The sequence below is a fragment of the Apodemus sylvaticus genome, chromosome 10, assembly GCF_947179515.1.
Source record: "Apodemus sylvaticus chromosome 10, mApoSyl1.1, whole genome shotgun sequence".
Classification (NCBI taxonomy): Eukaryota; Metazoa; Chordata; class Mammalia; order Rodentia; family Muridae; genus Apodemus; species Apodemus sylvaticus.
In genome coordinates, this window is record NC_067481.1 from 68,920,689 (window position 1) to 68,937,571 (window position 16,883).

The 16,883-nt window shown below is 43.7% G+C and overlaps 1 protein-coding gene across 1 annotated transcript; it reads left to right on the forward strand.

Moving 5' to 3' along the window:
• The first annotated feature begins 2,469 nt into the window (after positions 1-2,469).
• Positions 2,470-16,573, forward strand: Nmur2 (neuromedin U receptor 2). Its single transcript, XM_052197652.1, has 4 exons — positions 2,470-3,171; positions 10,293-10,377; positions 13,824-13,949; positions 16,299-16,573. The coding sequence occupies exons 1-4, from the start codon at positions 2,470-2,472 to the stop codon at positions 16,571-16,573; spliced, it is 1,188 nt and encodes a 395-aa protein (XP_052053612.1).
• Positions 16,574-16,883: the final 310 nt, after the last annotated feature.

Consider the following 16,883-nt stretch of genomic DNA (forward strand, 5'->3'; position numbering starts at 1 on the left):
GAATGTCAGGAAGAGACAAACTCTCTATCACAGTCTCCATGCTCAAATATCCCAAGAGTCAGATAATTATGATACATTAACAGTGGGGAACATTTCCAGAGGAGATGTGAACCAAATTCTACTCACACCAGACAGGGAACCAGCTACAGAAGCCACCTACATTCAACTTGGTGAATGTCTGAGTTTCACTGGGGTTACTTACAGTCACAGAAATTACTCAACGACATCTGCATCACTAAAGCTCACAGTGACAGTTCACAAAAGCTGGAAACCTGGAGCATACTACAGGCAGCTCATCTTATCTAAGATTGTCTCCCAGTCATCTCCTCATCATAAGCATTCTTGAATAGGGAAGAGTCCAGTAAATCTGGTCAGTATCAGGGACTTCCTGAAACTTTCCAGTTGTTTATTTCCTGAGCTTAACGAGTTTCTTTAGCATGGGATGTTTTACCTCCTCTTAGAACATCCTATATCCTAAAAAGCTTTCATGCAGGATGGGAAGTTTCATCTCAGAGGAACTTGCTGCACAGCATTAACCTAAGTTCTCACTACCTTGTCATCACTTGTCAGCTACACATTCTGAAGCTTGTTTTTGCTGTAAGACCATTTACTGGTTAAATCCTTCCCTACACCTTTTAGATCTTGGTCTCAAAGGCATATTCTGAAATAAGACTTCTTTGAGTTCCTTTGCAAGATACTTATCAACTTTTATATGGACACATTATAATTTATTAATTTGCTTTTACATTTTCAGATACCCTAACAGAAAACAAAAACAAAAACAAAAAACTAAGTGGAACACAGGTGGACCATTGGCTGTGAGGGTTCATCTTCACTGACAACTTGATTGAGTTTGGAATCACCCAGGAGACAATCTCTGGCTATGTCTGTGAGGGACATTCCAGAGAGGTTTGACTGGGGAAGGAAGATCTTCCCTTGTTGAAGGCATCATCCCATGGAGTAAGGTCCAGGACTGAATAAAAAAAGGAAAAATGAACTGAACATCAGCATTCATCTCTCTGCTTTCTGACTGTGGCTGCACTGTGACCAACTCCTCATGCTCCTGTGGCCGTCCCCACCACTGCAGACTGTTAAAACCTTTCTTAAACTGTGAGTGAGAGTAAGTCCTTCTGATTCTGCCTTTTCACTTTTTAAAGATTGCATTTATTTGTTTGTTTGTTTTTGGTTTTACTCATCTGCTTGCACACACATATATGTATGTATGTATGCACATATGTGCACATACATGTGTGTGCGTGTGCGTGTGCATGTCTGTGTGTGTGTGTGTGTGTGTGTGTGTGTGAGTGTGTGTGTCAGGGATTGAACTCAGGTGGCCAGACTTTGTGGAAAACTTTAGTCCTGAGCCATCTTACCAGCCTCATAAGTCCTTCATGTAAGTTGCTTCCATTGGGTGTTTTGTAAAAATCAATGAGAAGAATGACTAACAGGTTTACGTTTCCACAAAGTCCAGGACAACACAAGACATCTAGCAAATCCATATAAGTGTATGCTGATCAAAACAAAATAAATAAATGTAGTGTGTGTGTGTGTGTGTGTGTGTGTGTGTGTGTATGGAGAGAGACAGACACACAGACAGACAGACAGACAGACAGTGGGGTAAAGGAGTAGGAGAGAAGGGAGAAAGGCAGAAACAGAGACAGAGACAGGCAGAGAGGGAGAGAGTCAAACAAATAGACAAACAGGAGAATGGAGAGGAAGAGACAGGAGAGAGAAGGCAAGAGGCAGAAAGAGGAAGAGGGAGGGAGGGAGGGAGAGAGAGAGCTCTGAGAGATCAATTTTCTTAATTTCTAATGATCTGGTCCTGAAACCCACTTGCTTTCTGAGCTGCTGAGAGAGATTGTTAAGCAAAGCTAAAACCTAAAAGCTGATTTTCAGCCACTGAGATCCCTAAAATCATATGTCTCATGCTTTTCCCAGAGAGCCCTGATTGCCCAGAGGAACAATATAATCGGAGAAATTGATCTTCCACTCTTTGACAGGACACAGAGCGACCAGCGAGCAATGGAGATGCGCTCAGCAGTCAGGCTCCTCGGCCCTTCCTGTGTTTCTCCCCAGAGCTCCACAACTCTGAGGCTGGCCAGGCTGGGAATGTTCACCCCTCAGGTGGCTGGCAGGCAGCTCACTCAGTGTGAGCTGATTCTCTGTGGCTGCTTCCAAGTCACAGGGAGGTCCCTCCTCTCTTGCTCCCCAAACACAAAGCCTGCATACCAACCTGCCCAGCTCTCCCACGGTGCAGCTTAACACACTCATTGGCCTACAGCGTTCTGGAGGCGGGGCTTGGGTGGTCCTCAAAAGGCATTAACAGGGTGAGAGAGCCCCAGAGGCTGATGCTATCCTTTCACTCTCTCAGACCTTCTTCGGGAGCTTCTGCTTTCAGACTTCTGGCTCAGCTTGGGACAGAGCCCCAAGAGCAAGGTATACCTGTGGCCCTGGATTTTAAGCTCAGTAATGGGGAAACTTGAAAATGCTTCCTGGATCCAAGATCCTCTCATGAAGTACTTGAACAGCACAGAAGAATACTTGGCCCACCTGTGTGGACCTAAGCGCAGTGACCTATCCCTTCCGGTGTCTGTGGCCTATGCGCTGATCTTCGTGGTGGGGGTGATGGGCAATCTTCTAGTGTGCCTGGTGATTGTCCGACATCAGACTTTGAAGACACCCACCAACTACTATCTCTTCAGCTTGGCGGTCTCAGACTTGCTAGTCCTGCTCTTGGGGATGCCTCTGGAGGTCTACGAGATGTGGCACAATTACCCCTTCCTGTTTGGGCCAGTGGGATGCTACTTCAAGACAGCCCTCTTCGAGACTGTGTGCTTTGCCTCCATTCTCAGTGTCACCACGGTTAGCATTGAGCGCTATGTGGCCATCGTCCATCCATTCCGAGCCAAGCTGGAGAGCACGCGGCGACGGGCCGTCAGGATCCTCAGCCTAGTCTGGAGCTTCTCTGTCATCTTTGCTTTGCCCAACACCAGCATCCATGGCATCAAGTTCCAGCACTTCCCCAACGGGTCCTCTGTGCCTGGCTCTGCCACCTGCACAGTCACCAAGCCCATGTGGGTATATAACTTCATCATCCAAGCTACGTCCTTCCTCTTCTACATACTCCCGATGACCCTCATCAGTGTCCTCTACTATCTCATGGGGCTCAGGGTGAGTATCGAGGGGCTGGCTTTGGACAGCATCCCAACTTTCTTGCCCATTCTGAATTCAAAGAAAGACTTAGCATGGCAGAAAGACTGAATGAGGGAGGGGCACAGAGGATAACGTTAAGTGGGAAATTAAGAAGCAAGAGTTTAAATGTATGGAAAATAATTGCATATAAAATTTCTATACATATCCTCAAGATGTATCTCCCAGGCAAAATCAGTGTGGTCTCCTTTTGAACAGGTGGGAATTGCTACCAATTAAACATAGTAAAAGCACAACCCTATTACTTTCCTTACCTGGTGCTCTTTATTCTGTCCACAGCTTCCCAGGGTATCAATGTAGATACCACCCGTGGGAGAATCTGACTCCAGGGGCTTGAGGAGAAGCCCCACTTTGAATGCACACATGTGATCCAGGCTTAGAAGATCACATTCTGGGGTCGGGGGTGCTTCCACACCCTGCTGACTCTTTGGTGGCCCTGCAACACTTCACTGCCTGTGTTCAAGTTTTTCTCTGATCCAACCTGTCTTGAGGATATCGTGAACTCTTCCTGCTTTATGATCTGAGACAGATATACAGTAGTGAAGGCAAATATTTCTTTGTGGCTGCTGTTAAACTGTGTGTGTGTGTGTGTGTGTGTGTGTCTTTACACCTGTACACACACACACACACACACACACACACACACACATACCACTTTTATAGCAGGTAGGGATTGAGGGATAGAAAAGTAAACAGAACTCATAAGTTAGCGCAGTAGAGGTGTGATTAAGAGACATGTGAGTTTCTGGGGAAATCATTGTTTCCCCTGCATCTTACAATTAGAAACCCCTTCTCTAAGCTTGTGGTGATTTTTTTTCATTTTCTTTGCTTCTAATTTACTTGAATCTGTTTTGTTTTTTTGAGAAATGTGGGCACAAATCTGTATACTTCCGGCTGTATGCTGTACCCAAATTCATAGGTGTGAGTCCTCACAATGACAGTTTTGTATTCACTCAAGGAAGCAGTTCGTGCAGTAAACTGTTACAGGCTTATTTAGCCTCTCGGGTCTTCGGCTGACGGAGGCCTTTAGGCAAGCCACACACAATTCTGCTGGAATTGCTTTCCCATTTGGACAATGAAAAGGTCACATCACATCATTTCCAAGGCTTCTTCCTGCTCTAACAGTCTGTGGTTCTTTTTAAAGAGGAAAAGGGACTGTGAAGGAGATAGAGATGAGCTATAAATGGAAGAAATAAGCACACATATCCTATCCTCTCCTCTGGCTCTGTGGCTCTGGATGCAGAGTCCCACTCCAGTCCATCTCTGAGAAAGGCAGTTATCAACAAAGAGGATCTTTCTAACTATTTACTGGCCCTAAAATGAGTAGCCAGGCCCGAGTAGGAAGAGCATATATGAATGTCATAGACATGAACAAACAGGAATGAATCTGACCAGACAGAGAGCGATGGCATTTTCCCTAAGACCTGTGTCACTTGATTCAGCTCAGTATCGGAGTTCCAGAATGTTGTATGTATCTAATCCAGAGGAAATGACTTCCTTCCATACATTTCCAAATAACACACATTCCATAAGACCTTCTTACCCCCACACCCCAACTGAAGCAATATATTATGGTTCAATGTTAAACAAGCATTTGTCTTGTATGAGTTCGGGGAAAATGCCTAAGTTTAACAGCAAGCATATATTCCTCTAAGGTCTTTCTTTAAATTTCATTCTGTTCCACTCACATGAATCCACAGTGTCTGTGTCCCAAGCTGGAGGCAGCTCAGATAATAGCCATCCTGCCTTGTGTGAGTAATGCAATTGAGGACAGCCTGTTTCAGAAGAGATGAAGTAGGTGTGAGTGGACCAGAGGGTTACGGTTACTAAGAAAGGAGATATCTGACTTGTCACTCTGAAATTTTAAACAGTCTTACACCAGCAGTCTGGCGAAGCAAGCCCCTTCACTACCATGGGCACCACAACCTTTGGACTCCTTTCCCTGAAAGGTTCCTGCCACCCACCTCCAAGCTTCCTTTGTCTCTTTGCCTCTCGTCTACCCTGTCAGTCAGGCTTCCAGCACCCTTCTCTGAGGCAGTACCTCTAGAAGCCCTAGGTGTCCTGCCTCTGGTGTAGATGCCATGGCTTCTAGTAATTTCCTTCTATTGCAATTTATAATCCTGTGTAGATCCTTTAGTTCATTGATTTTTCCCCAAACCAAACTAAACACAGTCAGGAGATAAGGCTCAATTACCTCCCTCATTACTGGATTTTGGCTTCTCTACATTTTACATAAAAGACTTGGAAACATGGCCTTCAAGGTCCTTTGAATGTTCATGATTTAAAGAGACCTAAGTCCTAATGGTATTTGAGTTTTGGGGTCTTCTGAGAAGTGTAGAGGTATTGTTGAATCTGGTTGCCACTATCTTCAAAAGGTAGCCAGAGGAAGACATAGGACAAAAGAAGCCTGTGTATGTTCAAAACTGAATACTCACTGATGCCCCCTCATTCCAGGACATAAATTTCCATAGAAGTGCTCTTCAGGCTCAGAACGCCATGGAGATGGAAAGTGGGTGACCCAAGAGTAGCTTGCCATCCATCCATGAGGAAATACTGCAAAGTCTAGCCTAATCCACGTCTTCTACACTAGACTTTTGTGTTGATAAGGGCACATGTGTGAACTGCATAAAAATCAACAATGTCAGACAGGCTATGAACAAGCAAGAAAGTGGATCGATATATGAATAGATGGATGAATAGATGGATGGATGAATAGATGGATGGATAATAAATGGATGGATGATGGATAGATAGATGAACTGGATGTGTAGAGATGGATGCACAGAGAGACATATGATGAATCACAGGAAGGAAGGAAAGAAGGAAGGAAGGAAGGAAGGAAGGAAGGAAGGAAGGAAGGAAGGAAGGAAGGAAGGAAGGAAGGAAGGACAGGATGTACAGAGAAACACGATGACCGGATGGATGGATAGATGGATGGGTAGGTGGATGTATGAATGGATGGATGATGGATGGATGATGGATGGATGATGGATGGATGATGGATGGATGATGGATGGATGATGGATGGATGAATGGATGGATGGATGATGGATGGATGATGGATGGATGGATGAATGACCTTCCAGAAAAACTGAAAGACAGACAGACAAATAGGTATAGATCAGAACAATGTGTATCTACACATTTATCACATATACACACATACATACTCAGGCATAAACATGGGGATGTACATGCGCACATACACACAGACACACATAGACACACACACACACACACACACACACACACACACGCACACACGCACTTTAAAAAATCACTGGAGGATGGAGAGTTTATTTCAGTTTAAAGTCAGAGCTAAGGAGATGGCTCAGAAGTTAAAGAACACTCCACTGCCCACTGTTCTTTCAGGAAACTTAGGTTCAATTCCCAGTACCCACAAGGCTGTCTATAATTCTAGTTCCAGAGGATTTGATGCCTTTTTTTCCTTTTTGGACACCAGTCAGGCATGCAATCATACCCATAATATAAAATAAATAAAAGAAAAAATGTTAAAGGTTATATCCATCATCAAATGGATTTGAGGCAGAACTGAAGCAGAAACCATGGAGGGGCTCTGCTTATTGGCTTATTTCTCATAGCATGCACAGCTGCCAATTTTATACAGTTGAGGCATACCTGCCAAGGCAGGGCACCACATACAGTGGGCTGGACAGCCCTTCCACATCAATTAGCAATTAGGAAAATGCTTCTCAAGGGCTACAGAGATGGCTCAGTGAAGGGCACTGGACAGAGGTCCAGATTCAATTCCCAGCACCTACATGGCAGATTATAACTGTCAATAACTCCAGTTCCAAGAGAAGCAATGCCCTCTTTTGACTTGCACAGGCACCAGGCACTCATACATGCAGGCAAAACATCCATACACTTTTTTTTTAATTAAAGGAAAGGAAGAAGCCTTAAGGCCCAGTCTGATCTGAGCAATTCTTCCATTGAGGTTCCCTTTTCCTAGGTGATACTAGGTTTTGCCCAGTTGACAGCTAAAATGAAGGCTAATATCTGTCAAGTAAACACAGCTGAGTTAGAAGGTGATTTTCCCAGAAGAGGCTCAGCAATCCTCATAAGGGAAATACAAATAGTTGCCCTCAGGTGTTTTAATTTATAGCATGTCTTTTGAGACGATGTGGAATGATAATCAGAATCATGAGAATACCAATAATCTACCATGCATAGAGTGCCACATGCCCATCATCCTAAGAACACTTTAGTGCCCTCATCACACCTTCTTATTTCTACATCACTACAGGAATCCCTCAGTTCTTTCCAGGTTCCAGTATCTAAAGGGTCAAATCTCACATTCTCAAAACAAACTTTATGTAGAGGTCACAGCTAAGTCCAAGAGATAGGCAGACATGCTAACCATACAGGTGGATATCTAGGGCCCAGGTGTTCCTGTGGACTGTCTGACTTTAAGGAGCTTGTGTACTTTGAAGACATAGAATATGGATTTGTGGAGCTGTAGAGGTGACCTTTAATGGGCCACTCTCCACATTTTTTCCAACTTTAAAGACTTTCTCTAAAGTGTCCCCTCAGGATAACTTGCAGCCCAGAGAGCTCACTGCTCCTCACCGAAGCCTGTTCATCATCACACACAGTCACACCCTTCTCATATACCTTGAACTTAAAAATGTCTCCTTATGACACCATGGGCTGCTTCTAGTAGAGCTTGAGTCTGTGTAGGACAATTCGAGTTTTCCTTCTATTTAATGACCTGTTGACCCATCAGGCTCCCTGTCGCCACTGTGAAGGAATCTCAGCATGACTGGTGACACATGAAGGGGTGCTTAGACCTGAAGTCCACAAGGTAGATATAACTCTCAGAGAAGGTTCATCCAGGGAAACATATAAAGTGGTCAAACACATGGCTTCTTTTCTGGTTTTTTTTTGTTTGTTTGTTTTTTGTTTTTTTTGTTTTTGTTTTTTTTTTTTTGTTTTTTTTTGTTTTTTTGTTTTTTGTTTTTTTGTTTTTTTTGTTCTCTTTCTAGGGAGCTTAAAACCTACTCATGGTAGTACTGGGAAGGCTTTTTCTCATGATGTCACACAAGCAACCGCTCTAGTTTCTACCTCACACAGTGAAGAAAGGGTCCCTTCCATTCTGAGGAGTACAGAGAGTGATACTCCCTTGGCTCCAGTTACCTAACTATGGAACGGAGTATTGGAAAAGTCCGATCTTCTAGATTATTTGGTGACAGGACCAGTTGTGAATTTGGGGCTAATCTTTCCTGTCATCCTGATTGGGTTTGGAATCAACTAAAAGACACACCTCTGGGCATGTTTATGAGGACATTTCCAGAGAGGTATAACTGAGGGGGAAGGCCCATCCTGAATGATGGGCTGGGGTTCCAGGCTGAATAAAAAGGGGAAAGAAAGAAGTGAGTTTAGCGCAGCATCAGTCTCTGCAGCATCAGTCTCCTTCTGTTTCTTGGCTGGGATGCAATGTGCCCATCTGTTTCATGTCCCCGCCTCTGTGACTCCCTCTCCCTCTCCTTAATAGACTCTCCTCAAACTGTGTCAAACACTTCCTTCCCTAAGTTGTGTCTTGCTCAGTATTTTTGTCATAGCAACAAGAAACATAACTGACACTCCCACCAAACTACCAAGTAAATGTGGGAAAGGAATAAACAGTCTAAGAGAGAGCTGGGGTGATGTGGGTAAGCAAGCAAGGGGGGAATGCCAGAGAATTAAACAACACTGGACTCACTTCGAGGTATGTGATGGTCACAGGTCATCAGAGTTCCTTTCATCTGGTATGACCTCACTGCAGTCAAAAAAAAGTAGATCTAAGGAATAGAGATCCACTACCAAATAGAAAGCAGGGCTCTCCAGTGCATGTGGGCCTAGGAGGAAGAAAAGGACAATAGGTTAGAATTGCTGCATCTTCAGAAGCAGATAGGCCTTAAACAGGCTGGTAGAGATGGCATATAGTGTCATGCTCTTATTCCAAACTTACATTACTACAAGGATTACCCTATATGTCAATTAAGGCAACTATCTATCATTTAAATTCTGAAGGATGTGCAGGAGAATCAGAAAAACAACATGTCCTGGATTATGCTGGTGAGTACAGTGTCAGGGAATTTGCTGAGAAGGGGCTGGAAGTGTATGATTCAAAGAAATGTGATATCTCTTTCCACTGATATGATGGAAATGCAAATGTAACAATTTGGAAAAGTGATGCACAAACCGCTGGAAAATAGCTCAGGACCACACTCAAGATGCCATGAGACCCACAGAGCAGTGCTTTGAATAAGAATGCCCTCCATAGGCCCATATATTCACATACCTTGTCCCCAGTTGCTATACTGTTTGGAAGGATTAGAAGGCCTTTGTGGTTTCAAATGCCCACCCCAGGTCTCTTTCCCTCTGCCTACTGCCTCTGGGTCAGGATATAAATCTCTCAGCTACTGCTCTAGCACTATGCAGTCTTGCTTTCTACCATGCTTCACCATGATGATCCTGGATAATCCTCTGAAACTGTAAGCAAGCCACAATTAAATGCTTTCTTTTATAAGAGTTGCCTTAGTCATGGTGTCTCTTCACAGCAAGAGAACAGTGACTAAGACATACAGCAAGGATCATAATACTCATGCGATCATAAGATTTTGTTGTCTAGAACTTCCTATCACATGGCATAGGGCCTTGACTCTAATGATGTATCTAGCAAAAGGGAAAGAAATGAATAAGTGAATGGAAAGGCCTAACATGTTGTTGCTGTTGTTAATTTCAAGATTTACTGGTGTGTGTGTGTGTGTGTGTGTGTGTGTGTGTGTGTGTGTGTGTATGTGTGTGTGTGTGTTTGTGTATGCATGCACAGATGTGTAATATTTCCTAACATACTACAGAATTAGAACTTCATGGAATTGCTCACTGAAAACTTAGTTTTGGTTTTACTGGATCCTGCCCATAACCCTGTCCAGAGAACTTCAATTGAATTCTGCCTCCACTGAAGTGTTTACATTTTTCAAAACATTTCTTTAAGTGCTATTTATATAGCTCCAACGTTTCTGGTGGGGAAAGCAGTCTTTTCTTCCTAATCCCTTTTTCGCTTACTTCTCTTTCAGCTGAAGAGAGATGAATCTCTTGAAGCAGACAAAGTGACCATGAATATTCACAGACCCTCCAGAAAATCAGTCACCAAGATGCTGTGTAAGCTGCTTGCTTTGTTTAATGGTTGTTCAGTTTTGTTTATAAGAGCAGAGGTTTTGTCTTTGGCACTGATGTAATGGTGCTGGCTAAAATGGTCTTCTTGGCTTCCAGAAGCTTCTATGACCTGCCTGTTTTGTTTCATCTTTGATTTGGGGCATTCAAAGCCTTTTACTAGGTTACAGTTGCTGAGGTGCCTTCCAAACCCTATGAACTAAATCCCATTTGCATGCTGAGCCTGAGCCCCACTCTTTCTGTAAGATGAGGTAGGGATGGTTTCTGAACTTATATGTTCTCCAGCATTCTTCAAACATGGGGAATAGGTCATGGTACGTCCTGCACTCACAAGTGCACACGTACAAGCGTATGCACACATGTACACACACGTGTACACACACACAGAGAGAGAGAGAGAGAGACAGACAAACAGACAGACAGACAGACAGACAGACAGACAGACAGACAAAATGTTTTATAACTCACTTCAGGAGATTATAAACTCCCAATGGCCACATAGACTCTGTGGATGCTTTTATTCCAGATTAAGAACAATTAGTCATGTGTTCTCCTGAGAAAACATGAGTTCTCCTGAGTAAATCATTCTACCCAGGACAGTGTATCAAAACACCATCTTGTTAAAAACAAAACAGTAAAAATAGCCTTTTTATTAAATAGAATTGCACATACTTATAAAAGACAAACTATTTTAAGAAATCCAGGTGATGAACATCCTCTCTCACAAGGATGCTATAGAAGTAAATGAACCCCTGGGCAGGGCAGATAGATCAGTGGTTAAAGCACTTGCCATGAGAGCAGGAGGACTAGGGGTTTCATTCCCAGAACCCATGTACATGCTAGTGGGAGTGACCACCCTTTTATAATTAAACAGAGGCTCTACAGAGCAAGCTGGCTCTGGAGACAGGCCATATCAGTGAGCTCTGGGTTTGATTGGAAGACCCTGCCTCAGTAAATAAAGTGGATGAGTGATTGAGGACAATTCTTGACTCAACCTTAGGCCTATGCACACACAGAGATGGGTACACCCATACACATTCAAACATGCATGCACACACATGCACACATACCTCCGTACATGCATTACAAAGAGACATCTGAAAATGTAAGCCAAGCAAATAGCAACTGTCCTCCAGGATGATGAGGTATGTGAAACTTAATAAACTTTCCAAACCACAAGCTACCTTTAAAAAGAAAGAAATCTTCAGGCTCATGTGAACATGGCTCATGGAAACTGGGCCCTCAGTGGACAAAATCCAGAAGTTTCCCAAGTTGGTCTTTTGACTCTAATAATCATTTTCTTCGAGGTTTTTCAGCCCAGGTGGCTCTTGTTGTCAGGAGACAGGAAGTTTTCAATATTTCTCTCCTTCTCCCTTTGATCATGATCTTTGCAGTGTTTGCTGGTGTTGGCATCTCAGTAGCAGGCCTGGGAGATACTCCCTTGCATGTGCATGGCCCTCTGTTCAATTCTTAGCGTGTCATATACAGAAAAATAGATCTGGGCTCTGTGCAAAGCCAGTCTGGGCAACCTAACAGGACCCTATCTCAAAAAGTAAAAAGAAGACTGGGCCATAGCTCAGTGGTGGAGTACTTACCTGATATATGTGTGGAACTCCAGCTCAATTCCCAGTACTATTTTTTAAAAAAGCAAAAAAGTAATAATGACAAAATGTAAACCATTTACCTTCATTGTAATCAGGAATGATGACCAGATATAGGTGGTTGGAAAACATTTTATTGAGAAATAAATTCAAAAGAATATGCCAGTTATTTTTGGAAGCATACTGCATGGACAGAGAACATACTCTAAAAGTTAACTCCAAAAGGAAACAAAGGTACCAGCTTTCATGAAGATCTAGAATGTGGTCATGGGCAGAGTTTCAAAATGAAGACCAGGTACCCATCCTCATCCTTAGCTGGTGTCAGCTCACGGCTGCTCTCCCTTCCCCTCAGGCTTGCTTCTCCTCCTCCAGATGTTAGATCGCTCAGATAAAAACTACAAGCAGCCTGACACAGGAACGGATTTGACAACTTCTTAAAGAGGAAAAATGCTTGCTTATCTTTGTAGAGTTTCAGTGTCCCAAGGAGAAATGATTGGCACACCTATCCCTTCCCTGGGGCTAAAAGTGAGAAGCAGGGAATTCTGTGCACTCCTGACTCAGGATAACAGGCTCTTCCTCCCAGAACCCACTGTGATTACAGTTGTTTTGTGTGTCTTACCTGGCTCATCACAGAATCAAAAGGATCAAAGAAACTCCTGATGAGTTCTGGTTTTGTGTTAACAGCTTTGCACTGCTTTGACAAAACAAAGGGAAGAAGACTGGGGACCTGGATGGCTTGGTAAAGTGCTTGCTGAACGAACTCATGTTTGATCTCCAGTGTCTGTATAATAAAAACCTGAGCATGTTGGGTGATGTGTGCTTGTCATCCAGCATCCCAAAGCTGGGTGGGTGGGCACAGGTGGATCCCTGGGGTTTGCTAGCCAGCAGTCTAGTGGAATTGATGAATTCAAGAAAAAAAAAATGAGAGACTATCTCAAAACAAAGTAGACAGGCCTCCTGAGGAATGATACTTAGAGTTGATCTCGGTGCCCTACACCTCAACACAGACACACAAGACACACACAAAACCCATACACAACACACAAGACATACTGCATAAATAAGACACAATACACACACACAAGACACATACATAACACACAGACATATACTACATATACAAGACACAAAACACACACAAGACATATATTGGGTTTTTTGGGTTTGGTTTTTTTTTCGAGACAGGGTTTCTCTGTATAGCCCTGGCTGTCCTGGAACTCACTCTGTAGACCAGGCTGGCCTCGAACTAAAAAAATCCACCTGCCTCTACCTCCCAGAGTGCTGGGATTACAGGCGTGCGCCACCACCGCCCAGCTCACAAGACATATAACAAAGAAAAGAGTTATCTTGGCTCACACCTTCAGTTAATCTTTGGTATCAACTTTGTTATCAGTTATTTGTCAGTTAATCAGCCTATTGTGAGGAAGAGAGAGAAACAGGCGAGAAGAGAGGGAAGGGGCAGGGGGGAATTCTCAAAAAAAAGGACATTAAGTTGGAATGGGGTATGTTGGAGAACATGGAAGGAGTTGGAAAGGGAAAAGGAGAAGTAAACATGATCATATTTTATATGTGCATGTATGAAAATTCAAAAACAGAAAAATTTCAAGTAAAAATCTAACTATACATTTTAAAAGAAAACTCAGGCAGTTGTATAGAAAATTGGTCCTACATCCATACAACTAATTCTTATGTTCAAATATTCTTTAACTCTGGGATCTCCTTTGCCTATAGCAGTCATCACTTAGCCAAGGTGGCAGGGAAAAGGAAGGCTGGGCGAGCATCGTATTCTTCCCTGGCCTCCTCCATCATTCCCTCTCCCACTTCCTTTCCCAGTTGTCTTGGTCCTCGTGTTTGCTATCTGCTGGACCCCCTTCCATGTGGACCGGCTCTTCTTCAGCTTTGTGGATGAGTGGACTGAGTCCCTGGCTGCTGTGTTCAACCTCATCCACGTGGTATCAGGTAACAGCCTGGTGTGTTTGGTGACTCAACTATAAAGCAGCTTTTCCTTCGCTCTGTCCTGAAGGCTCACTACATAAGCAGCTCTGGGCATCTGGAGATCTTGCCTTCTGTTATGGAAACAGTAGGCACTGATTTGTATTTAAAGATGGGTGATTTGTATTTAAAGATTAAAAACTTAAAGATTTAGAGGTTACTTTAAGGAAAACCCCAACTCTACATGTGACAATTGCAATAGGAATCCTCAGGGAATCCTTTACCACTAAAGACATACACAGAGGAAGTGGTTTTCCCAAAGGCATGAGGCTATGAAGACTCATGAAATTCTAAGCTGTTGAATTTTAGGTTCAGGGGCTTTTCCTCCAAAATAGAGAAGTTATGGTGTTAGCGTCAGGGCACTTCTACCAGCTTCTGTTGTCACTGACTTATTCTGTGGGGCTCTGGATTATCAGGAACATAACCAGAGAGCAAAGGTAAGATGCATGTATGTAACTTAGGAACATCACAGCTCCGGGCAAAAGGAAGGAGAGAGGGGAAAGGATAGAAGGGAGAGAAAGCTTACACACCAGATGTTCCTGTATAATGCAGCCATTTCTGCCTCCAAGCATTTGCGCCCAAATACACTTTCTCTCCCTTCATCAACTGTCTCCTACCCATGTCAAGGTCCAGTCAGCATCAGTCACCTCTACTGAGTCCCTTATGACCACAGCCATCTCTGTCATGACTGAATAACTGCTGCAAACAGGCAGTTGATGTCATAATGCTTGTAGTAGATATGGCTGTGTATCTCTGTTACTAGTTTTGCCAAGAATCCTGCCTTGGTTATATTCTTCCAATTGGAGAAAAAAGTATTATGGAGTGTTTAGGGGGAAAAAAGTCTAAATCCCTTATCTTTCAATGTTCTTTGAAGTTCCTAGAATGTTCTAGTAAGCATTCAATCAGTGTCTGAATGAATAGATATATCTCCTCATCCCAGAGAGAGAGCACTGACCATAGACACACAAAAAAAGGAATTCCATCCAAGTGGAGTTTGTTGAAGCAATGAGTCACTAGGATTACTAACAGGAATGTGAGAAACTTGCAGACCACTGTAACGCTGGAATATGTGTGTGTGTGTGTGTGTGTGTGTGTGTGTGTGTGTGTGTGTGATCATTAACTGTCTATAGATCCTTGGGACTCAGCCTCATGACCCTCTCCCCAAACAACTGTTAACTGTCCATAAATCTTTGAGGAAAGGCAGGCAAGCCCTTCTCCTGTAATGCAAAGTTAATGGGAACACCCTTGTGTAGTTTCCAATGGGTAATTGCAACTGGCCTATGACAGTGACTGAGTCATCCTGGAAGATATTGTTTCTCAGCACTCCCCTTCAGCCAGAATACCCAAACTCCATTTTCCAGAAGAAGGAGCTGAAGAGTGTTTATCTAAGGGCCCAGAACAGAAGAGGGTCACGATCCTAGCCTCCCTTAAGCTTCCCTGGTGTATTAGAGAAACAAAGCAGAAGGTGATAGTAAATGAGTATACAGGAGCTGGAGACACAGCTCTGTGGTTAAGAGCACACACTGCTCTAACAGAGGACCCAGCTTCAGGTCCCAGCTCCTGTATTGGCATCAGGTTTCTCTCATGCCTGTAACTCTAGTGCTAGAGGATCAGACACCTTCTTTTAGCCTCTGTGGGAATTGGTGCCCATGATGTTCCTGTGTGTGTGTGTGTGTGTGTGTATGCGTGCGCACATACGCACATATACATACACGTACACACACATACACACACACACACATACACACACACACACACACACACATGTGCGTGCACAAACACAACTAAAAATAAATCTCTAAAGAAAAGAGTGCATGTATAGCAAGCAGAGAAAAGGCAATATGCACGCCATCTGGAGGACAAAATAAGTACTAAAAAATAATTACTCAGCGGAAGCATGAGTGGGTAGGAAAGGGGTGTGGCACCATAGCAGTTGGGGGTTGCCCTTTCCTAGTCATTTTCAGCAAAATGAAGAATTTCACCAGGGACAGTGTGTTGACTGACTTACCCATGCTCACCACAGCAACTGCTCCAAATTATAGCTTTAACTAAAAATCCAGTGAGGAAACACGCCTTTTTTCTCTGATACTTGAACGTCTAGCATCAGTGCCACTACCCAGGACAATGGAAAAGCCACAACTCTTTCATCACTCTGTGTTTGGATCCTGAGTGCACAGGGAGTTCCCCCCACAGCATTTCAAATTCTCAGTGAATGTCCTGTATACCCCACTGCTTCCAGGAGAGGCGATCACAGGGCTCCCAGGTCTTGGTTAAATATTTACATTTTCCCTACCTTCCTCCATCCCTCATTTGCAGGTGTCTTCTTCTATCTGAGCTCCGCAGTCAACCCCATTATCTATAACCTGCTGTCTCGGCGCTTCCAGGCGGCCTTTCGGAATGTGCTCTCTCCTTCCTGCAAATGGTGCCGTCCCCAGCATCGCCCACAGGGACCTCCAGCCCAGAAGATCATCTTCTTGACAGAATGCCACCTTGTGGAGCTGACAGAGGATGCAGGTCCCCAGTTTGCTTGTCAGTCATCCATCCACAACACCCACCTTACCACAGCCCCCTGTGCTGGAGAGGTACCATGAAAAGAGTGGTCAGAAGGCCACTGTGGAAGGCCTGGATTCTGTGGTTGACATCCCTCTATGTGCCAGTACTGCAAGGAGGGACACTATCACCTCTGCCTCCTTGCATGCCATTAGAGAGGTAATAAGGCTCTTAGATTCTATGTACTCTTTACTTTGGGTCCCAGTGCAGACCTTACACTCCATCTTTCTGTATTGTGAGTTTTTATAACTGTGATTATAATGAGCCATGAGTCTCACCTAAAGATGCTCTCATGATGGGTGGGTTTAGCCTAGAAAAGGTATTGTAGAGTAGCTAAGCAGCACAATACAT

Excerpts from the sequence above, each read along its gene's own strand:
- Nmur2 (XM_052197652.1), top strand. The coding sequence starts at position 2,470 with ATGGGGAAACTTGAAAATGCTTCCTGGATCCAAGATCCTCTCATGAAG. Across the intron at positions 3,172-10,292 it reads ACTATCTCATGGGGCTCAGG|CTGAAGAGAGATGAATCTCT; the intron begins GTGAGTATCGAG and ends CTTCTCTTTCAG. Across the intron at positions 13,950-16,298 it reads CCTCATCCACGTGGTATCAG|GTGTCTTCTTCTATCTGAGC; the intron begins GTAACAGCCTGG and ends CCTCATTTGCAG.